Below are 25,802 nucleotides of genomic sequence, written 5' to 3' on the forward strand. Positions count from 1 at the left end.
TGGTGCACACATTACATGTTTTAATTAAAAATCTTGAAAATCGTCCTATTATGCTGGCATAATACTTGATGCTTTTGCTAGCCTAGTATGCTTGAAATTATGCTGGCGTAATTGGTGCAAGCCTAGCTACAGATGAAAAGATTGTGGTGCTCACATTAGAAGCAAAAAGTGAAATGATTTCCCTGAAAAACAGCTGAAAATGTTCTTAAATTCAATAATAGAGTATTAAAATTTTCCTGCCCTCCTAGATTGGCTGCTTTGCATGCTAGTCTTGGCCACTGCATAAAAGAGAGAAACCATCATTAATGGAATAATGAAACATTGTACTGATATAAAATTAATAGCAAATGTGGGTGAGTCCTCGAACACATGCGACCACAAGTATAGGCCTGTGTGGGCATGGCAAGGGTGTGGTTATACAAAAAATAAAACAAGTAGTTACAGATTAATTAACTGGATTCAGCCATATTACTGTAGACACTAGATGAATCTTATCACATGACATCTGTACTTGTAACACCCCCTGGACACCACAAAATGTTTGGCTAACCATTATACCTATAAGGCCACTCCAAGAAAATTCCTTGTTTCCCATTTCATTGACCTCAAAAATATATGCGGGTGGGTGGTTCATTTTCCATTATAGATATTTCCACTAATTTTTGAAATGTTATTCATATAGGTAAGAATACAGTAGAAATATTTAAACTATGAACCTGAACAGTGAAAAGCTAGCTAAATTGGCTTTCTGAATGCTAAACTAGTTACTGCCATGCAATCACAGGATAAGTAATGAATAAAATGTTCAGTTGACAGCAATAATGAATGACCATGAGGGAAGAGAATCTGCATGTGGACGGGAAATGGGAAACAATGAATTTTCTTGGAGTGGCCTAATAGCTATGTTCTTTTAACCCCCAGCTTAGATCCGCTCCTATGAAAAAACCTAGATCCGCCCTGTCCCTTGATAATATTACCTGAAGGAGAAGTACACTGCCTTAATGAGTTTTCAAACCATTTAGCCTCTGTATCAGTTTTAAACTTCATCCCAAAAATTTTCCCATCATCCGTATCTTCAACTTGTACGAAGGCTACGTCCGCTACCGCTAGTGCTATGGTCAGATTTTATAGGATCTATCAACGATATTGATGTAGTGTTAGCCTCGTAAACAACCTGAGGAATGTTCACATAGCTATAAAGTATAACGAGCCATTACAATGCGCGGCTAACCTCTCCGTCTTGTTTACACATGCAGTTTCAAAACCATGTCACCCTTTTCTCCTGATACTATTTGCACTCGCGATCGGGTAGTTCCTTTAAAGGGTATCCACTGATCTTATTCCCTGACAAACACTGACACTTCAAAACTGCCTTTATTTGTGATCTTGCCCAGTGATCCTTGAGGAGATGCCATGTTGCGCTCGCTTGCGCTAATTGAAATTGGTTGTTTAGGCCACTTTTTGTCAGAAACAATTGCTCAAATGGCTACTGCTTGTGAAGCGCCAAAGAAAACCGTAAGATCCTTGTTTGAGCAGGAAGCTCGCATTGCTGTGTCCTGTTCTTACAGAATTTTTAATTCTAGAGCCTCCCCGGGCTGGGATCTTTTAGACCACCTTAGGTAAACTTTAAGTATTACATATATGTACTGTGAGATGTAGTTTTTTTTGTGTATTGTAATTTAATTTACCTTTAGTTAATGTAAGTCTTGCCAGGGCTCCTGTACTGATCCATCAGCACATGGTACCCCTGTGTCTAGGCCCCTGTATGCTTGTAATGTATATTTTGTCTTAATCATTAAGACGTTTATCCTCCCTGGGAACCACACCCTTAATTTCCTGGAATGCGCGTAATGCACCCGCAAAGTTTTGCCCCACCTACCCCCATGCAGGCAAAGAGTGACCAAACTCTAAGTCTAATTCCCCTACCCTGGAGCAAAATCGTAGGTCTAAATCCTCCTCCTTCTCCATTATACCATTCCAATACTTTGTTGCAAGCATCGTCTAAACCCCCACATCCGGGGCCAAAATTTTTATCAAATCCCCTCGTTATGCTCCTCGTTTGCCCGCATGGGGGTAGGTGGGGCAAAACTTTGATAGGCGCATAATTTATTTATTTAATTTATCAATGGTACAACGCAATAACAGCTAGGAGTTAGCTATGGCCGAATAATTTATTGGGACATTGGAAACAGCTGAAACTGAAACTGAAAAACTAAAATTGGTCAAAGCTTCACTTCTTGATAAGACTACTTCTTAATAAGACCATATCGAGTAGGTCCAACCAAAATATGGCTAAGGTGTACTCATAAAGTGCAGTGACACATTGCAACAGCTTTTAAAAACATAATAAAATGACAGCTGCAGGATAAGCAAATAAAAACAAGATAAAACTGCCTTGAGGCTCTGACGGGCAACCATTTAGAGAAGCTACCATTAACAACTACTCTCTCATATCTCTTAGTCAGAAAATAATAGCTACCACGAACTGTCTCAAACAGTACCTTATAGTATCTCAACCTTGCACGAAAGTTTTGAAAGATAAGGACACCTGCCTCCAGCTATATGCCTTCTCTCCTGCTCTATGCATTACGCATGCTCCTGAGGAAAATATTTGAAAATACAATAATGCTAAAATGGCTGAATTTGTTAACATTTCAGTCACTAATACTATTTGATTACATGCATGCAGTATCCCTTATTATCCTATTTGAATATCTCATGTTATACATTTTATTACTACTATTTTACACTGGTAAGTACATTTTGTCTTTTATAAAAGAGGAAATATGTTTGTTATCAGATTTGGTAACTATTGAGTACCACATTTTAGTTCAAGTTGATCATAAAAGTAGCCTATTTTGGAAACTATGGAATAAGTGATGGGTATCAGAATGACATGATCTCCCCCCACTCAGATTTATACTGCCAACTGCATGTTGTGGGGGATTAAGTCACCACTGGGTCTGGGATTTTTTTCTGCATTCTTCACAGTTTCAGTTACATGTTTCTGACTCCCTGTATTCACAGGCTTTAGCCTTCTCACAGGTCCCTAGTGGGATAGCATTTAATAAAAACAGCCAATAACCAAAAGAGCTATTTTTACAGAACTGTTAAAGAATAGAACAAACTACCCCACTTTTGCTATTTGTAATTAATGCACACACTTTAACCACTTACATGGGTGTAATCAGTATTGCGCTGCACTGCCTTTCCAATTATCATAATCATAATCTTATGAAAATGGCCAATATTGATACTTGTCAATACGATAGTACAACATTACTTTGGATCCATGTCAATCAGTGGAAATTTAAAATATTATTACTGCAGCTACAAAGTTGCAGTCAATTTTGTAACTTACAATGGACCAATTTCTCATGAAATATTCAAATTACTGTATTTGTGGTCATAAATCAGAAACTCTGTGGAACATATTCCAAACTACATAAATAAATAATAGTTATACGGGCACAATGTGGAGTCTATGAAATTTATAAACCTGAAGGCCCGGGCTGTAGCGCACGAGCGAAGCGAGGGCGCTACTAAGGGCCTGAGGGTTTATAAATTTCATAGACTCCACATTGTGCCCGTATAACTGCTTTAGACTCTATTTCACATTACACTCAGATCACTTACCTCATCCATGGCTGTTTCTGCTGTAGGCTCGGCAAAAGCGGCTGGTTTTCTTACGATAATACTAGCGCCATGGCAACTATGCGTCCTCACGTGACTAAATAATCGCGCTCGTTAAATCACTGCACGTGAACAACGCATAGCGATTGGACAAATCCGATTTTGAGCATATGTTATATTGTGCTTAAAGGCGTGGAGTATATTAGAAAACAAGGTGGAGTATATGAGATTTATTACCCACCCAAAACAGTCTAAATAGAGTCTAAGAAATCATAATTTTGAGGTAAAGTGCTGGAAGGAATTTTACACTTGTGTAGGAAGCATGGTTCCTACATGTGTAGTGCTTTATTGAGAATTTTGCCAGAATTTTGTAGGAAATATTCCCACACTGTTGAATTTTGTAAGAAAGATTCCTACACTTGGCACAAAGTGTAAGACATCTTCTTGCAGTGTAGGAATCATTCCTACAAGTGTAGGAATAAGTGTAGGAATCATTCCTACAAGTGTAGGAATCATTCCTACAAGTGTAGGAATAAGTGTAGGAATCATTCCTACAAGTGTAGGAATAAGTGTAGGAATCATTCCTACAAGTGTAGGAATAAGTGTAGGAATCATTCCTACAAGTGTAGGAATAAGTGTAGGAATCATTCTTACAAGTGTAGGAATCATTCTTACAAGTGTAGGAATAAGTGTAGGAATCATTCTTACAAGTGTAGGAATAAGTGTAGGAATCATTCCTACAAGTGTAGGAATAAGTGTAGGAATCATTCCTACAAGTGTAGGAATAAGTGTAGGAATCATTCCTACAAGTGTAGGAATAAGTGTAGGAATCATTCCTACAAGTGTAGGAATAAGTGTAGGAATCATTCCTACAAGTGTAGGAATAAGTGTAGGAATCATTCCTACAAGTGTAGGAATTGTTCCTATAATTCCTACACTTGTATGAATTATTCCTAAACATTATGTCATGTGTAGGAATCTTTCTTACAAAACTCAACAGTGCAGGAATATTTCCTACAAAATTTCTTAATGTTGCCCTACACATGTAGGAACCATGCTTCTTACACAAGGGTAAATTTTGGTACATCACAGAAAATTTGCTGTTTTTGAGATAAACTTGCCACAACTTAAAGTTTTGGTTTCTTATTTAGTTTGGAATATGTTATGGTTTAAGAGGCAAAAAATGTAGAGGTGATGAGCATCACAGGTACTACAATCGCACTAAGTTTTGTAAGTGACTCCTAAAATTCTGGTTGAATTGAAGACTGTTGATTGTCCTTTTAAGTGATCCGTAAATTATGAAATATCACTTTTATTAAGTTTCAAAAGTGCTTAGTTTAAAACTTAACTTTTTTAATATTTCAAAAAAAGTTGTTTAAAATTCTTGGAATATTTTTGTGAATAATAATTGGATCATGGTCTGTTTGATAAAATTTTTGTGATGGCTGGGACCACAATGGGTTCAAGAGATTTAATGAATTATGTTGTGTAGTGAAATTTGTAGTCTATATTGTATGGGAGCATACACCTCCCAATATTATTATTAATATTACTAGGCCCGAGGCACATACAGCCAAGTACAACCACCAATGAGACAACCTACTAATAGTGTATGTACAAATAGTGCATGACCAACACAGTGTATGCAGGTAGATCGGTGATTTCATTAAGAACATCTTGAGGGAAAGTTCACTCAGCTAAAAAAATTTAGTAAAATAGATAAGCTTGGTCTAACCAAGTACATATATTAACAAGTCATTGTGGAAGCAATTTGACTAAGCCAAACATTGTGATACCTCTACGCACGTCAACTTTCACCATTTTCAAATCCAGTCACATATGTAATTATTGCATGTATTCCTTCAAAGAAGCAGGCCATGGAGAGGAGCTCATTGACAAGTGGATTATGGGGATGGCTCAAAATACCTGCTAGGAAACAATCTCCACGTTCTAGACACAAAGTTATATCAAACCAGATATAGAACTGAGTGCTTCTGCAAGCATCCTGCTATAACAATGTTAAATTTAATCATAATTATTATGTTGTAAAATTATAATCCTTTCTGTTGAAACATAGGATACTGTAGTATTGTGTTGTTCCTCCTTAGGCTTCAGTGGTATAAACTCCTCAACTGCTTGTGCTAATAAAAAGTGGGATAAATATCTTCTATCACATGGTGATTTGAGAATTAAACATTGATGGATGAGTGGATTGAATGGACACACAGATAGTCTATCTGTAGCAGTGTGAAAATGAAAAACAAGTGTCACAATAATGCTCTAAAATCCACTTTAATTTGTACTCCCAATAACCAATACATTCAACAAAATTATGTTATCTGATATCATTAACAGTAGATGTAGGCTCATTTGCTATATGGATCTATGTACATACGTTGAGATAAGATCCTATTCAATGTACTCATGCATGAAAAGCATGATGGCAAAAGTTTTAAAAGTAGGTAAATTATGTGCTTACACACCTTACTTTCACAAACCCAGTTAAATGAACATTAATTGGCCATGTAGCTAATTTTCAACCTTTATAATTAAACAATTATCATGCAAATTACAAAATGAACACCAGTACTGACTCAGAGATATGACCTGTTGTGTCAAGGTGCAGCTTTCATAGGCCCAGCCACTTCTCTTCGACCATGGCCAACTGCAATTTTATGGAACTACAGTATGATCATTCCTAACAACAGTTAACTACTGCACATGTGCACTTGCAGCATCCGCTTCGTACATATATATAGCATACCATTCTATAAGTAGCTGGTGGTGGCAGGCAACATGCAACAGAGAGCATCTTACAGAACCTCGAGAACATGCATATGCATCTTCCAATATATATATATATATATATGTTGCAATTGCATGGTGTAACGTTAATTAATGTGTGTGCCCAGAGATGGAAGTTATACTGTCCTTGACTGATGACCGCTATGGTAAGGAAGGATAAAAGTAAGACAATATTGTATAACCATCAATATTCCAAAGGTTTCTTAGCTAGCTTAGTGACTAAGGGTTTTTTTCAAGTTGACCTACTGTAGGCCCAAAAGGCTTGATTACTTAACACTAGTTAGTTGTATGAAATTTGGAAAATAGGTTGATAGCATCATTATAGTAGTGAAATAGTACAAGAAAAGCTATTCAATTTGCTTAACCTATAATATGACTATAGTCTTTGCACATAAGTGATGTATTAGTATGCAATTAAACCAGTATGAATTCTGATTACCCGACCATGGAGAGGTAAGATGAGATTGCACTTTAAATTGTGAGAATCATGGTATTGAATCTGACGCCTACAAGCAGTGAAGCTTAAACATCCAACGAATACTTATTACATTTATGCATTTGTACACAATTTGTGTCACATGATAGGTATAAATGAGGATGAATCAGAGCACTGGCTGGAGTTGCCAACGGCAGACTACGGTAAGATTGGGATAAAAGCAGCAGCTATCAAAACTTGGAATTATCATATAGGAAGTTTCACTATTTGGGTAAAAAAAAATCTGTGCTTGCAGTACTGAAGATAAAATCAGTGGCCAGTACCTATGAATCCCAATATTGTCTTAGTCCCAACATCGTCACATATACATGTACACGTTGAAATATTTTAATAATGCTACTTTTGTAACTACACTTCATGTAAACTAGCTGCAATGGCCTACATTGTAAATAATGTTGTGAGACTCTGGATACTATTGCACTATTTTTACAACTGCAGCTGCCTCTGCTCTTTCAAAACCAATACGATTCAGCAGTACTGTGAATTCATACTTATACTTTACCTGCATACAATATCATGCATCTCCATTACAGTTTATAGTCATGGTTGAGTCAACTTGCAATTAATTTACATAGCAATTAAGCCATACACAATGCAAATAGCAAAATAAGGTGTACATACATAGTGACACCTGATCCAGAATGACACTGTTTGCTTAAAGAACTTAACCACATTAACCATATTGGCAATCTATATAATTTTTTGATACCAAATCAGATTTGTACAATAAAAGCTCCAGTATACTGTACTAAATTCACATGACATAAAAGTATTTAATTGTTTGCAGTCATAAGAAAACACCATGTAGCATTCAAGTACCATAGGACGATGCACACTTGAAGATAACATACAGAATAATGTACTAGTGACAGTTCATGCATTCAGGATGACACTTCTTTCCTCCCCAGTAGTTACAGCCACAACCCTACAATTAAGTAATAAAGATATTCAAAAATATGAGATGAACATATACATACATGTAGTGTTAGGAAATTCATATACATAGGTGTATAGGTTAGAAAGCTAGAGTGAGGATTTTAACCACAAGGCAAGCCTAGAGTTTTATGCCCAGAAGATCCATGAGTGCCCGTACTCTTACAATGCGACATTTTATATGGGTTATACAGGTTGAGCCACTGTGGGATTGCATTATGTGATTACACTATATACAATAAACAATATTTCTGACAACATAGTTCCTGAGTCGAAATCCCATAGTTTTATTGTTAAGTGGCTTCTTTAGTATACGGATCTGCTGAGGATCAGAAAATTGTTTTGAGCTGACCAGGATGCTTTCCAAGGTAGTTTTTAGGCATGCGTTCTATTAGGATTTTTGCAAAATAAAAACATGGACGATCCCTATTTTGAACCCACCATATGATATTACTAGTTACTTTTAATACCATAAACTCCAGTTATTAGGTACATACGGCTATTAAGTGCATATTGCTTGTTAAGGGCATATGGAATACTTGCGCTGAACACTTCCTGTTAAGCGCATATATGAAATTGCACCTGCAAGCTAGTACTATGTGGAATGGTAGTAAAATACCAATAGAACTAGCCAGAAGCGCCACAGTACAGTCGATACTTCACCAGGCACGTGTCTAGCAGATACCACCACCTGTATTAACGCAAGCATTAACGATAGCTGCACCTGACTTCAGGACTGTTGTTTCCTCGGCTGAAGTACGCTATTTGACTGATCACCGGTAACTAAATCACTAGAAAACGTGGTGGACATGAGTAATAGTTTCCTAGCAGACACCCGTTACAATTGTTTATTAAGAACATGCATTTAACAAGTGTAGTGCATTTCTCAAATATAATTCTTCTGAAAATTATAAACGCATGCACTTAACAACTAAAGTCTACGGTATGCGCATTACTTTGCACTGTAGTAATGAGTAATAAGTATTACTTTGTAAAAGTAATGACCCAACACTGTACAGTGTTAGAAACGAAGAACAGTAAATCCAGTCACAACAGAAATTACAACTATAGTACATGTTATCAACTACTGAAACGTGAAGTGGCCATTCTGCTTCAGTTTTTCAGCTGTGCTCCATCAATTATACAGTGTCACAAATGAAGAACAAAATGAGAAGTACCTCTGCAATCAAATTAAAACAATGAAGTTGCCATTACACATTACTGCCAATCAACACATACGCAGAATTGGAGAAATAATGGGACACAAAGGAGGACAAAGGTAAGTATATGATTCTTGTATTGCAGCTGGTGAAAAGGCATGACTCAGGAGTGACGTCAAACAGTTGAGAAATCAACCCTGTAGCCTTATACTGTACATGTACGTGAAAGCATCAGTCGGTTAGTCAGTCAGTCAGTCAGTCAGTCAGTTAGCAGTAACTTAAGTTTAATAATTTTTATAGAAATATGAGTTTGGGGTCACTCTGAAGACATCTGTATAGGCTTAGATAAAGTACTGACATACAAACTCTTTGCATGAATATCATCTACTCACATTGGGTCCCCTCCTTGGTTTCTTAGTCACCCAACAAATTTCTGTCTTACAACTACACATGATCCAGCTACAGCCATCTTTCTTCTGTACAATTAATCCACAATTTTGATTAGGACAATACATGGCCTCTCCATTCTTTATCATATCCTGAATAAACACATGGAATATTCAGGGACTATATAGCACTTTAATGTACTTCAAGCATCTTCTGAGTCTGTTGCGCAGCCAAGTCATTAACTGCCTTAATCTTCAAGTCTTCCTGATATTCCTTACAGTTCATCTCAGGATAATGGATGGCTTTACACAATAAACAGTTCCTCTTGTTGCACACTGGACAGTCAAAATCATTCACCTACATAAAATAATATATAACCTCGTAACGATCAAGTGAAAACATACTTCATCCTCATAGATACACCATCCATGGCAGTCAGGAGTTTTACAGTGGAAGCTCCTTTCTTGCCTTTCAACTAAATCAAGTCCTCGATTATGAACTTTAGCCAATTCCTCATCAGTCAGTAGCTATAGAGTAAACATGATCATAAAACACACCATCTGAAAACAGAGAGACTAATCCATAAAATAGTTTACCTGCACATTCAACATAGTTAATAGGCACACATTTAGCTATAACTTTATTAGCCATAGTCAAGCAAGCAATAGAATTATTTCAGTTAGGATTCAAGAACTCCCTAGAATAAATGATTTGAGTACTCACAAATACTTGCTACTATTAGCCACACCTATGTGACATTCTATTTTCAAACAATAACTATACAATTCAAACTAAGGTACACATACTGCTCGCATTTCCAATTCAGTGACAGTTCCTTTACAGTCGAACTCTTCATTACATGGACACAACACATCAGCATCACGAAAAGCTAAAACATGATCACGTAGACACTCCCTATCAAAAACCAAGTAAAAACCAGTAGCATTATTCAGTGATGTTGTACATAACATTTGAAGTATCAATAACCCCAGGGGCGGATCTAGGATTTATAAAAGGGGGGGGGCTAACTCAAGGTACTAATCTCTTGGGTAGAGGTGTACAAAGCACACTTCCCAGCATGCAAAGCATGCTGGAACTAGGGGGGTCTGGGGCCCAGGAAAAGTTTGAAAAATAGATGCTAAAATACTGCAATTTAGAGACATTTCCACATAAAATTCATACCTGTAGATATTTTATATACTGCCTTTAGATTGTAGGTATGGGTTCTCTGAAGCATTTTGCTAATGGAAAAGTTTGGGTAGGTACAGACAACCAAGTACATGATGTACAATTGCACAACACTGAATAGGTGCATGTTAGAATAAGATGTTGAAAGTGGAAAATTTTGAAATTTGAACTATACAAGATTGAATCTGAAAGCATTTTCTATGGAAATTGTGTACCTGAATTAAGTATTGCCATACATATTAACTACACAAGTATAGATGCATGAATGAAGCCCTTTAAACAGACCAATGCACTTCATTGTATGTATAAGTGTAGGCAGATTTGGAAAAATTCCATAACAGAACCAACTACATGTTTCCAGTGAATGTTCTATTAGAGTAGTTAGCTGACTGCTCTATTAGAGTATCTCGATCTTGTACACCTCCAATGCTGATCCGGGTCCTTGTTGCATAAACTTTAGCATAAATCCACTGATAATACCTTGGAAAGATGTTTATAAGGTGGTTTTATGAGTATTTGTATTATTAGTGATCATATAATTATGCTAAGACAAAATTTCATTATAATACTCAGCATATTGATCAAGTAAAGCCTAAATATGAAGGGGGGGGGGGGGGCTTCAGCCCCCAAAGCCCCCCCCCCCCCCCCCCCCTGGATCCGCCCCTGAACCCAGTATCTTACATACTTGCAACAATGGTGAAGACATTCTCTCAGTTTCACTCCTTCCCCAACCTCAATTGGGACCATACAAATAGGACAGTCAAACTCAACATCATTTGGTACTAGATTCTGATTAGCTACAGCCATCATAGCATCATAATTCTCTTTAGCTTGCTTTGCCTGTAACTCTTTCTGCTCTTTTTCATACTACCATAAAAATAAAAGATATTAACAATATGCACAATGGGAATTCATATCATACTTCCTCTAAATCTTGTTTCCCTTTCTGCTCATCTTGTTGCCACTTCAGTTCCTCCTCGGTAGCTTTATAGTCAGGTGGAGGCTTGTAGTCATCAGGTCGGACAGTCCCACACACCTCACAACCAGGACGATATGGTAAATTGATCACTGTACACACTGGACATGTCCAGCCAATCGGAGGAGGAGTGGGAGGACGAACCAGTTCTGGTGGTGGCTGCTGTACCACAGCTTCTGGCATGATGGGCAATGACTGGTTTTGTGGATTTAGTTGTAGTCCCCTAGTACCAACTGATTTAGGTAGTACTCTAGGACCAGAATCACCACGACGCTGTGGTGTTGGCTCTGGTGGTGGAAGTGACTGATTATATCCCTGATTCTGTGATGGATGACTTGGAGAATAACCTTGATAGTTAGGTTGATTCTGTTGAGAATTAAATTGCTGTTGTTTATATGGTTGCTGATTTGATTGGCCATAATGGCTCTGTTGACGATGCACTGGAGCAGGGTTTGATCGATTGTATTGACTCTGTTCTTTTAGATTGTACTGTTGCCCTGACTGTTGATCGTATCTTTGACCTTGATGCTGTTGATATTGCTGCACTGGAGAAGGTTGACTATACTGTTGACCTTGATACTGTCTTGATTGTTGATATTGTGTGGAAGTATCATCAACAGATGGAGCATCCTTCCCCATATCTCCTTTACTGATAAACAGGTATATCTCAGCCCCTTTGCTCTTGATACCAAAACTTTTTAATGTAGCCTCCTTGTCAGTGACAAAGCTTTGACCAACAATCCAATGCTGTTGATCACTACTGATGGAGTACTTCAGCTCAATCTTAAGATTATATAAGAATCTGTTAAAGTGAACATTCATCAATTTTTCCCTTACCATTTCCTGTAGCTTCTTGATGGTGTCATCTTCAGTGACAAACAAGTAACAAGGAATTGGGCCCTCTTCCAAAAACATCTCACGCTCTATTGTTACGCGTAACCTGCATCAATCCATGTAATATAACTACACTATCTATGCTATGCTATGGTAAATATAGTTAACTAGTTACCATATGAAACAACAATTCTCATTCAGTATAATACTTTTCAAATTCACTACATATGCTCTGTAGGCAACTATACAAAATATGTAACTATATTTTGTATTATCATTAAGCACTAATTTGCTATTATGACATAACCCAGGAGGCCCCGCAAAGCAACACTTACTTGAAAAATTGTTTTCTGTTACCACGAGGGAATACAATGCCAAAGTTTCCTTGATTCTTTTTAGCCTCAATCAGTTTTTCCACAACTACTTTAACATAATCAATGTCCCCCTCATAAAGAGCTGCCTCCAAATGTTGAGCATAACTCTCTACATGGTAATACCACTAGGCTGTATCCAATTACACAGTTTCAACTTACCTAGTTCTTCCTTAGTCTTGATGGCTGGTTTTGGTACTTGATCTACTACAGCAGTTGATCTTGGCACATCTTGTGTTCCACCATTGCTGGTTGGTGGGGCTGGTTGTTGAGCCCCACCCCTCACTGCATAGTTAGGAGGATGGCCATCCCTAACACCTGGACCTGATGGTATATACTGATCCTGTCTTCTACCATATTGCTCTTTCAGGTAGGAGTTGGATCCATTAAGTGATCCTCTGTAGTTCCCAGCAAATGTTGTGAACTCAGAATGATGGGAGGATGGGGTAGGTCTACCAATAGGCATACTAGTAGGTCCTGAGGAAATAAGACAATTACAAAAGATATTCTAATAGAACAGCCAACTACTTTAATAAACAGTCACATCTTTTGAGTTAGCATTTCTGTGTGTGTACACCAGACGGATCCAGGGGGGTGGGGGGAGGGCACCTCCCCCCTTCAGAATTTTTGTAGTGTTGCTCACTGAACATAGCTAGGCACCTTAGACATAATTAGAACATTTTTTAGGCAGTTTAGGACTATGTGTAATATAATAAATGTGTCTATAACAAATTCTTACCCATATTGACACAGCACAAGGGGAACTAGGTGGGATGAGCACCCTCTACATTTAGGAATCGAGATACTCTAATACAACAGTAATTTACTTTAATAAAACAGTCAAGAGTAACATAATTATAAAACACTGTTTGTCATTTTAAACAACTAAAACACCTGTGTTAATGACTCTATCCACACCCTAGTGACTATAGAAATTCTCTGGAGATGCAGCTGGACACCAAATGCCAGGACTATCTATATGCTTTTTGTGATGCTTGTGCAGGGGACCTTATGCTAATTCTAAAAATTTAAACTCAATTTTAGCCAAAATTAGTACCAAAATCATTTTCAAAGTCAAGTTTTTAAAATTTCCTTATAGACCTTGTATTGAATTTTCATAAGCATTTACAAATTTTAGTCAAACTTATCTCACAATGTCCAGTTTTCAAATTTCATTAGGAGGCAGTTTAAAACTAGTTCTCAATATCTTCCAGTGTTTGAACAAATTTCAGTCAAAATTGTCACCAAATTCAATCTCAGAACCTCAATTTTTCAAAATTTCCTTTGGAGGTGGGGAGGGAGAATGCCCCCAGACCCACCTCTAGAAAGCTCATGCTTCTGGATCCACCCCTGAGACACATACATGTGAAGGTTTCACTTGCTCATAGCACACTAAGCATAGTGTCCATTGGGAAGACAAGGAATTATATTGTTGGATTGGGAAGTCTTGGATAATGTAGAATGTGTATTTTGACACCCTCCTGAAGCTTTTCTTTTCAACAACATTGACACCACTTCTGAAGCCTATTGGTAATCAATAGGACTTTCCACTTCATATTATCAAGCTGAATGTATCTTTAGACATGTATTGCAAGTTAAAATCAGATCTCATGCTACTATCAGCATATGAGACTAATATATTGGCAGTCACTTTATATAGTTTCAGCTTCTGTGCTGAAAGTGTCAGCCTTAGCGTAAGCGATCGAATGTCGACTGGTATCTTATGTCGATCACAGGTGTATTTAAAGTCGAATACTGAAATTATGAGGAGCTGCCTGAATATTCACTACGGTAAGGATAGTTGGAGACAAGAGCTCTAGAAAGAATCCTAAGAAGTGAAACAGGCCCCCAAGGAATACACGAGAACTCTATCATATCCTGGATTCCAAATAAGGAAAATGGCAATCGAGATGCTATAACATTATGGAACGAACCTGAAATCACACTCTGGATGCATAAACAATGAAATTGTAGCCAGTAATGGCACTGTCGTCCGTTTGAGCCATGTTACAACAGTGTTGAAACCGGGTTGGGTCATCCGGGTCTGACCCGGTTTACAATTTATCCGGGTCAGACCCGGATTGGATCACGTGAGAAACGAAATTGTTCGTTTGACGACATGGAACTTATAAACGCTATCGCGTAGCTCTTTCGTGAGCCACGCCCACTTATCACATTACCAACATATGCTCAGTCACGCCCATTTGTTAGTAAGTGCAGTATGTAGCACGAAACTGAGGGTATCTATGGTGAGGGGTAGCTATTGTCAGTAGGTGAAGACCTTTTTTTTTTGGTCTTCAACCTACAGCTAGGCTGAAGTTGCAATATTTACTCAACACGAGTCGAACGCTCAAAATGTAGACTCGTTCGCTCGCTCGAGACTAGCCGAAACACGTCTCGGCTTTAATTAATCCGGGTCACACCCTGGTCAATCCGGGTCAAATCCAGGTTTGACCTGGATTGCTATCCGGGTCAGTGGGTCATCCGGGTCAGCAGTAGTGACCCGGTTTCAACGTTGTGTTACAACACTAGATAAGGTCTTTTTCGTGTTTCATTTCACTACTTCGTTACCACATGGTTGTTACAGACAATACCATATATGGATAATGATCTTGAGAATTGTGGAGTCCGATAGTATCCATTAGTAATCTACTCCGTAAATGCAGTTACTATGGCAAAGGAAAAAACCGAGGGTGGTCGACTTAAAGATATTGAATAATCTATTATGGTCAAGTTAAAATACGCGTGGTCGACTTTTGATATAGAGGGAATGAAACCAAAACTGTCTTGACTACTTTTTGCCGGTTAGTTAAGTATAGGCGCAGATTCTACTTACACTTGCAGTGATGTTAAACTAATAAGCTTTGCCATAGGTTGAATGATATTAGCTTCGTGGAGTATAATTGAATAGTGGTCGACAATCGATCGCTTACGCTATGGAATATGAGGTAACCAGCAATAATGCAGAGATGTTAACCTGCAGACATAAGCAATTACATGCTCTCCCACTTGAATTGTTAGTGTATTTACAGAGCATTCCTAAAGGGTCACAAGCAGAGTTTATCAGTAACCCTGGCAACCTTGCACCAACAAGTCTAGCTTTATATTCAAATAGCTGGCACCATAGATAATGATAGCTACGTATCTATGCTGGTACATGACGAATTAGAGTTTTGGCCACCCATACCTGGAGCAGCACACTGCTGCAATAATCCCATGAAGCTTCTTGCTTCCATATCGTTTCGGAATCTCATCCCTAAATTGATCCTGTCCATTCCATTATTTGTCACTTGTAAGAATCCCTCATCCGTTTGCTTCACTGATATCGATACAGTGTTAGTTTGGTAAATAACCTAACGAGTGATATCGTAATACTATCAGGATAAGATGGTGTATAGTACCTGTCCGTCTTGCTTGCAGTATAACACATGGCCTCTTTCATTTTCTATCAGTTGTATTTCACACCTGCGACTGTCACCGTTGATGAAATTTACCCAGCCGCCTTGTTGACTAACGAACAATAATGCGTCGAAACTAGCCCTAATTCTTCCAGAAGTGTTCATCGCTTATGCACGCTTAGAAGGTGTAACTTCGCACTTTTTTTCTAGGAATTTGAAGAGGGAATTCCCAGCTGTTATACGTCGTTTGCGCGAAAACTAGGGTTCTTCGAGCATGTCCATCCGAACATACCCTGTAACAGACATTAATGGTAACACTTTCTCCCCTCTACGATCTTGTTGTCTAGTTATTCTACACAATAAGGCGGCTCGTAAACTTTATTTTACACGTATGACCTGATATAGACATGGTTCAAAGTCTGATGGAGGAAATGACGCAATATTGATTTTGGCTCCACCTTCATTACCACATTGGCTGCCCATACGACTAGAGTCTGTGATAATACATTTAGTCTAACCACAACAAAATATGCAATTCATGTATTCACTTCTGGAAATGTAGCTAGCCATTTAGCTATATCATAAACAGGTGTCTTCAAATACTAGAACCTGCTATCAAAGCATTCTCCACACAATCATAGTATTAAAAAAGTTCATTCTGGACCTGCAGCAAATACAAAGATAGTGTCGGTACACATATACATACTAATGTTGTTCCAGTTCTCAGTACTGGAACTAAAATAATTCCAATTTCTACCCTTTTTATTCCAGTTCCAGTTCTAGAACTAGAACTGGAACTGGAACAATAATTTTGCTTTTCTTAAGACTGGAACTGGAACTAGAGCTATAATTTTACTTTCTTCAAGACTGGAACTAGAACTAGAACTATAAAGAAATTTTATCTAGTACTGGAACTAATACTGGAACTGGAATTGGTCATAACCATACAGCTTTTGCCAATGAGATTTTATGTTCTTATAAGACCAGAATTTATCTGCTGACAAAAGCACTTAATGTAGTATATAACTTCATAAAAGATGTATGTATTACAACCATGTATACATCAATGTGCTAAAAACTGCTTGAAACAACTGATTAGCTATAATATTAGAACAGAATGCAAAATGCTGGCTCAGTTACATGTTATGTCTGGTTCAGTGTTTGATAATTACATGTAGCTACAAGTCTTTTAGTACCACCCCATAGAGTGTTAGGGTTATACTAGTTGTTAGTGTAATAATGCTGATAAGTACTATACAGTATTGGCTACATACTATACAGTATTAGCTACATAATTACAAATGTGTCACGTGCGATCACGTGATCACACTAATATTACAAAGTTGTGAACTCTCTCCTCTTGCTGTTTTAAGTGGCTATCAGTGCTTCTTGTTGTGTTTCATGGCTGAAAATGGTAAGCTGGCTGTTCTGGTGTACCTAGCTATAAATCTATAGTTGTATGTGACTGTCTCTGGGAAAACCGGTCTTATCGCCCATTTAAAAGTATCGGTTTTAAATATTCTGTGTGTTGTAGCTGGCCAATGGTGGTAGCTACGCATACCAAATTTTTACACGTCTCACAACAATTTCTTACCTTCCTGATCATCCACTGAAGAAGTAGTCAACAGCTAAGTTTCCCGCCATTTTAGATAGTTTTTAAACCGAGGTTGTCTGTATCAGGCGAGCTCCAGAAGGTGGGAGGCAGGGACCCTAGAAGGCGGGCAAGATGGTGTTCAAAAATTGAAAAGAAACGCGCTGGGATGAATTAGGCCTAGTTATAGGCCATTCATGGCTCAGAACTGGCTAAAATGTAAGGAAATTTACAGCACAGGTCATTGTCCAACACCACGGAGCTGTACAGCCACACACAGCCATCTCCTGGTTGGCCAGGGCTCCATCAAGACCCCAGACCATTCGTACGGCTCGCCACTGTGCTCTAAAAAAGCAGCCAGCAAAAGCAGACCACTTTACTCTGGTCGACTGTGGCAGTGAAACTTGATAGTGCATTCATTAAGCTTTGTGTTTATGTGAAAAAAATCAAACTTCCTGTCTTGGGCGATAAGAACGGTTTTCGTAGATCCAGTCACATTTGGTGTTGAATATACATAGCTTGGCTGTAGGTTACTAATCAGTGAGAAGTAAATTTTACAATTAATATGGTCATTTAAAATACGAAAATACTATTAAAAACCTGCTCTGATAAAACATTTACTCTACTTTTGATATGCAAAAAATACAAGGGAATCTGAGGAACATAATTCTCACTGACCAGTATAAAAGTTGCATACACAAAGAATACCAAATATAACTATAGCACAGCATTTAGCTTCACAATTATAATAAAGAAAAGTCAACTCCTTTACCATTTCTTGCAGATACTTGATGGTGTCGTGTTCAGTAACAAACAAGTAGATTGGAATGGGACCATCATCTGGGAACATCTCTCATTCTATTGCAACACATAACCTACAAGTGAAAAAAGACACAAAGTCCATTATGTACTACTACATTACCAAGTGTTAGACATTTTGTTGTCATGTTTTGCTTATAGCACATATATAACCCCGAAACTCTCTAATAGAGCAGTCAGGGAGATAACAGTTGTCCAATCACTGTGACTGGATAAGAATGGAAGCAAATGTTTTTAATACACAATTTTCAAGTGTGTGTATTGCAGTCTAACACCTTGTCATTGTAAAGGTACATTGTTAATTGACAGGGAAAAACTACATAGATAAGATCTGCTAAAGATATTGGAAGCAATAATCATTTCTTTGGTGATGCATACTTACTTTAAAAAACTCCATCCACCAACTGGTAAAAAGACACAGAAAAGTCTCTCTGATTCCTCTTAGCCTCAACTAGTTCCTTCACTACCACCTTAGCATAATCAACATCACCTTCAAACTGATCTAGAGCTGCCTCCAAGTGTTGACCATAACTCTCTATAACCACACAACACCACATGATATCACAATACAGCAGTACAATACTTAATCAATCAACACATACTAGAATTTTACAAAAAAAAAACATATTAAAGAAATTAATCTGGTACTTAGCATTTAACTAGTTTCACACATGTGTGACATTCCTTGTTCTCACAGCCTATCACCCACTCCTAGCTATTACAGTACACAGTGTACTTAAACTTGCCTTACACTACCACACTTTATTTTTACTGACTTACCCAGCTCCTGCTGTGATTTGATTAATGGTCTCTTAGGGTCCTAGTCCCATTACACTTGATCTTGGCACCTCTTATATTCCACCTCTAATGGTGGGCGGGGCTGGCTGCCAAGCCACACCCCTAACTGGCTGTGGACCACAGTCACATTGCAAGTCATCTCTAACTCCACTTGGTGGTATATACTGATCCTGTCTTCTAACATATTGTTCTTGTGGGTAGGAGTTGGGTCCATTAGGTGATCCCCTGTGGTTCCCTCCAGCAAATGTTGTGAACTCAGAATGATGGGAGGATGGGGTAGGTCTACCAGTAAGCATACTAGTAGGTCCTGAAAGAACAAGATAATACGTACACAATCTTTCTTCACAACAGAACATGTGTTTAAGACATAAAAGCTTTGCTGCATGTCTATATTATGCCTGCTTTCATCATTACCAGTTCAGCATGCACACACTCTGAATAAAAAAAAACACTTAATGTGGAGAAGTATATCACTTTACATAGCAACTTGCATACAGCCACACATGGAATTATAGAAACCATAACCACTGAATAATACATAATGCTAACCCTTCTTCACCTTTAAAAATCATGCAATAAATACTTTGCACTCGATGGTCAGCAAATTCTGCAGTTAGTTACTAAAATTCCTACACGTCATGTAATAGAAACAAATAATCACAGGATACCATGTACAATGTCGTGTATGGTTCTGTATAACACAATTTTAAAGGTGCCAATTACAGTAACGGAATGGCAACAAAAAAACATTGAGTGCTCCATTGAAAGTTATGATCCTAACAGAGAAAACATCATGGTAACTCCAATGCTCAACGAGACACCTGTTCACCTGCCAACATAAAATTGCTGCCAATTGAACCACCATCAACAATCAAGTCAATCATTTTTGGGTCATTTCCAAACTTAAATTAGTTTTTCTTGACACAACATCAGTATCAACCAACTTAGTCCATACTGATATGATATTTAATGTATTTTATTTTTACAAAAAGGTTAGCCTACTGGGTCCATAAAACAAGAAAAGGTCAATGTGGTTTTGTCCTGAAAAGAGACTACATGGCCATGCAACCTCTTGTGCACCCAAGGCAATCATTTGGACAAGGTAGGTTTGCAGGTTAACAGCCATCTTCCAGTTGGCTATGTTTGCTTATTTGCCTTGATTTTACCGGTCTTATTTCTTTTCTACAAAATTAACAAACAGGTTTGTGAATGAACAAACATATTCACATTGTTTTTGTTTTGCTTTTAATACAAGTTGAAAAACATAGTGTAAAATTGTTGCTTCCGTAAATAAAATTATCAATATTGGTCAGTTTCTAATAGATCCTTTTACAGCCACCATGAACCAAAAGTATGCCTCTTCTCTGTCTGTTGTTTCCTGTAGTCTTGTGGAACTCGCATAACAAAGTAAGGTACTCATGTTTGCACCGGAGCAGAAAAGCTGCAGTGTAAAGGCTAGCTGCTTAACCCTTTTCTCAATGCTTGTGTCCTCCCAAATGTTGGATCTACAGCTTCATCCACTTATAAGGAACAGAAGTGATTCTTTGAGGTGAGCTGAAGTGATTGGTTCATTATCTACTACATCACATGAAACATGAGTAAGTGATTGATTATTCAGTGTTGCTTCAATCTCGACAACTGGTGTTCGAAGCATGTGTAGTGATATGTGAGCCCTGCTTAATACTATCTTTAATGACACCTTTGTAATCAACCTCTCCCAAATACCTCCGTACCACAGAACACATTTTGGGATACATTTCCACAGCATACCTTGTCTACCGGGCTTTCTTCAATGCTTGAGATGCCAGCAATTGCTGACAACTCCTCAGTTGCTGAAAGATATGTAGAACCATTATCGGAGATTACTACTTGCGGTAGAGACTTGCGGCTTACAAAATGCTATAGAAGTAATGTGTAGGTGTAGCGATCTGTGATAACTTCCAAATGAATCCCTGGTAGTGGCACAAGTGAATAAGCGAATACACCTTCTGCTCACTGTGATTCTGTTGTGCATTATAGAGCTCCCATGATCTCAACACCTATCAGTCACAGTAAAATTAATGGTGCCTGTACATGCTGCTGGCTGGGTAAGGTTTACCAATGTGCCGTCTACAGGTGGCGCAGTGCCGTAGAAGTATTCTGATGTACTGCCTGGCTGTTGGTATCCACTAATTGCTGTTAGGGTGCTGTTCACTCCAGCATGAAATTTTATCATGAGCACTGTATAGAATCAAAGATGTGAAGGGATGCTTGGGAATAAGTAGATTGGGGAGTTTGGCCAACTGATCAAGTGGAGCATTAGGGATTCTACCCCCACAGCGGATGAAGCCATCCTTGTCTAGGAAAAGCCTAAATTGTCACACTAGTGGTAATCAGTTAGTTGATGATTGTGAGGTAAGATTAGCCATTTTCTTCTAACAGACTTCCAATCAACAAGCTTTTACCCAATGCATCCTTAGCATTGTATAGTTCCTCATGAGTGAGCGGTCCACACTCTTTGTTATTATAGGATTCCTTAAATTGGCCAGGATCTATTGACAAAAGCAGTAACAATATCAAGATTGCTAAGTCTATGCTATGGTTGGCTGAATTACTGTATCCCAGACTTATGATGTGGAGATTCTGCAGCTAGGGATAAAGTCTTCAACAATGGCTGCAGCTACAAGCAGTGATAGATGATGATAGTGTCCACGTAGGTCATTTTCATATATGTTTCCTAGGGTATAATCACTATATATTTCTCTTGTGCATGCAGCTCAGTTTTTGCTGCTGTTGTTTGTTGTTGCTGCTTGCTTTACACTAAAACTCAAGCAACAGCATCAATAGCAGCAATATACAAAGACAGTTATAGCAGTATAGATTCATGGCATGGGTACTTTCCTTGGGTAAATGCTATCATTATCCCTATGTACATTAGGTTTGCAGTTAAATGCATTTAAACAATACACATATACATGTAATTATTTAAAGTCTATGAGTCATATCATCATGTAGAAAAGCACAATGATATTGTTCTAATACTATAAATGCTAAGGCAATGAACACTTCATAGCACATAGTAGCAGTATTACTCTAGTGACAGTTCCTACAATTAGGATGACACTTTGGCCCTTTCCAGTAGTTACCTGCACATTCCTACATGTATTAGATAACATGGTGATTCTACTTATATTTACATAATTAGGAGTACTAGTAAATTATTAATTTAAAATGAAGTAGGGTTTCGGCAGTGGTAAAAAGTGGAACTCTAGGAAAATGGGAACAGAAAGCGGGAACGAGAACGATCAATGGAAAATGCGATCATCATGTCAATGTACAGGTTAGATTTTGCAGCACAATGCTTCTTTGCAGCATTGTTGGATCTCTCTGCTAAAACAATCAAAACACTCTAATAGAGCAGTCATTTGCATTATAATACTCTAATAGAGCAGTCAAGAATGTTTTGTTACCTATCCCACCAGGGACCTGTTGTGAATTGATGGACTATAGCTTAAGTAAACAGACTATAGCAAGTTATCAACATTGAAAGTTAGTTACCTCTGATTTCAAAAGATTCAACTATTAAACATGAAGAGATTTACAAAGTATTCTAATCAACTGACAGTGCCTATGTATAAGAATACAAGAAAGTTGTACTTGTAGTCTCAGGATGAAAATCACATGGTGGCATGTGTATGAGTCAAGCTGATGTGGCTCCAACAAGGAGACCCAGCGGGACAATATGAACAGTCAGTCATGCATACGAGTCCTCTTGGAGTCTGAAAGTAGCAGGTGCAGTTTCCAAAGCCTACAATAGGCACTGTCAGTTAGCTAATCAGAATACTTTGTGAACCTCTTAATCTGTTTATATACTAAGATGTTTATGATTTCAAGGGAGTTGTTAGCTTTCAGTATCGATCCCTTGGTATTGATAACTTAATTATACCTAATTATAATCTATGACAGCTATAGTCCATCAATTCACAGGCTATCAATGTGGGTCTCTGGTGGGATAGTTAACAAAACATCCTGGACTGCTCTATTAGAGTATTTGTAATGTAGGTGACTGCTCTAGTTTCGATCATTTTGGCAGAAGGATTCAACGTGTTACAAAGAAGCAAATAGCCTCGGCTAAAAATAAGACTTTGGTATCAATTGTTGCTATAAAATGAATGCTTTATATTAGTTTTGGCTTCACCAAGTTTGAATTTTTTTAATTTAATAGTGCAAGATTCATGCTTTTGTCTGGCATACGCTGCTGGTGCATTGAAATATAGCACAGTCTTTTTTATGTACCTCAAGCATTTTCTAAATCTCTTGTACTGCCTTGTCATTAGCTGCCTTAAACCTCAAGTCTTCCTGACATTATAGTTCATCTCAGGATAATGGATGGCTTTACACAATAAGTAATTTCTCTTGGTGCACACTGGACAGTCAAAATCATTTACCTACAAACACTAGTATGTATAAACACATGTAATTATACAGTTTGGCTAATAATTTTGCTATCTGCTGAGTGACAATATGATTTTATTGATAGAATTCGAGTCAAGTCTTTACACATCAATATATAGCAGTGTGCAGTTTATGTATTATTTCTCCTTGTATTCATTCATAAACCTGTGGAATGGCCCAGATCCTACGTACTTGCTCTTGTTACCTAGTAGTAACCCTGTGCACTTCCAAATTAGATACCCCAGAGACAACACTTCCCCTTCACAGGAGTGGTGGAGAAAGCTAAAGAGTGAGGGGGCCAACTTTGAAGCATACAACAGCTATACCATTTTGTGGGGTCTGGAAGCAAGCCCCCAGGAAAAATTTTGACTACGATCACCCTTGGTTACTTAAGTAGCCACCAAAGATGTAAAATTCAACTGTTCTATTAGAGTGGTTGTCTGCTCTATTTGAGTATCTCAATCTTTTGCTACTAGCATTGACCAATAGAGAAGTACTTTCAAATTTACAGTGTATTAGATATAAAGGCATCAAATGGTCACTCACTCACTCACTCACTCACTCACTCACTCACTCACTCACTCACTCACTCACTCACTCACTCACTCACTCACTCACTCACTCACTCACTCACTCACTCACTCACTCACTCACTCACTCACTCACTCACTCACTCACTCACTCACTCACTCACTCACTCACTCACTCTCTCACTCGCTCACTCACTAGCTGATCACCTCACTTAATTTCTGCTTTATAAATGAAAATTCTAGCAGATTACAAAAGGAAAGAATGAGAAGCGCCACTGCAATTCAATCCAGTCACTTTAAAATGGTAAAATAAGTATGATAGTCAGCTACAGGGAAGTTATTTCAAACTGCCATGGATCAATACCTTGCCTGCCAGTGAAAAGAAATAGAACACAGAAGGTAAGTCCATAATGCATACATTGTACATACTGTTGGCTGAAGTGACATCTAACAGTGAAAACTTAAGCCCGTAGCATTAGTGGTTGCATCAGTCAGTCAATAAGTCAGTCACTCACTAAATTAAGAATATATAATTATAACTATATTGGAGGCAATTTGGATTGCACTGAAGGTTGGCTATCACTGCCAAGGTGTCATAAAGATATGATTTTGGTCAATATTTCATGTTAGTGGTTCTAGATCAATTGAGAAAAGTTTTAGACAATAGTTTTGTTTGTGATCCTAATAATTTTGCTAGCTGCTGATGTATATAAGTGACAATATGATTCTTATCATCATAATCTTTCCACACATTGAGGTTACATGTATCTCAAGTCTTTGGCTACCAAGGGCATATAGCAAGTAAATTGCAAACCTGAATGTTCTATTAGAGTTGAGCAAAAGTAACTGCTCTATTAGAGTATATCAATCTTTTGCAGTACTAAATTCTCTTCATTCAAGCCTCGGTTATCTCAATGGTAGTTGCTCCACTGGCTACACATGTGTATATTGCATCACCTAATGCAGTGTGTAGTTATATAGAAACTAAATTTTCTAATAGAGATAGTTGGGGGTTAAGACAGGCTTAGTATTCAAAAATCTATAAAGATGTTCCTGGCTGCCTGACAGAGCTCTGTGCCTTACCAAACTAGATACACATTCCACTTTTTGTGGCATGCAAACCTCTGGTAGTGGTATGGCACTGGGTTTTTTATTTGGATATAGGCCTTACTAGATACACCTACAGTTATGCCAGTGTAAATGCTGCTTGCATATAAACATTTGTAATTTCATAGATCTACCAATAGAAGTACAGACCAGTGAAAACGATGTGTAATGGCCACTTAACTTCTCAGTAATTGATGGTCGAGGCACACACTCAGATGCAAAACCTTACACCATTCTTTCTTTTGATGTGGTAAATGTGAGTAAACAATCAAAAAATTATGATTTTAAGTTCCATTAGGGATCATAAAAATAGAAAGTAGGGAAACAAGGGAGGTCGCCTAC

General features: G+C 37.9%; 1 protein-coding gene and 1 long non-coding RNA gene across 2 annotated transcripts; one reads left to right on the forward strand and one right to left on the reverse strand.

Moving 5' to 3' along the window:
• The first annotated feature begins 1,454 nt into the window (after nt 1-1,454).
• On the forward strand, nt 1,455-5,622 carry LOC136263724 (uncharacterized). Its single transcript, XR_010704764.1, has 3 exons — nt 1,455-1,515; nt 1,569-1,619; nt 5,502-5,622. It is a non-coding gene; the product is annotated as an uncharacterized lncRNA (long non-coding RNA).
• A 1,995-nt stretch (nt 5,623-7,617) lies between these two features.
• On the reverse strand, nt 7,618-16,593 carry LOC136262948 (ranBP-type and C3HC4-type zinc finger-containing protein 1-like). The gene is made up of 12 exons (XM_066057365.1): nt 16,185-16,593; nt 15,971-16,136; nt 12,946-13,260; nt 12,748-12,895; nt 12,416-12,518; nt 11,525-12,361; nt 11,288-11,469; nt 10,221-10,329; nt 9,819-9,941; nt 9,616-9,771; nt 9,420-9,566; nt 7,618-7,859 (listed from the first exon to the last, which is right to left on the reverse strand). Exons 1-12 carry the CDS (start codon nt 16,344-16,346, stop codon nt 7,797-7,799), a joined length of 2,511 nt encoding a protein of 836 aa, XP_065913437.1. The 5' UTR covers nt 16,347-16,593; the 3' UTR covers nt 7,618-7,796.
• Nucleotides 16,594-25,802: the final 9,209 nt, after the last annotated feature.

This window comes from Dysidea avara, chromosome 8 (genome assembly GCF_963678975.1).
Source record: "Dysidea avara chromosome 8, odDysAvar1.4, whole genome shotgun sequence".
Lineage (NCBI taxonomy): Eukaryota > Metazoa > Porifera > Demospongiae > Dictyoceratida > Dysideidae > Dysidea > Dysidea avara.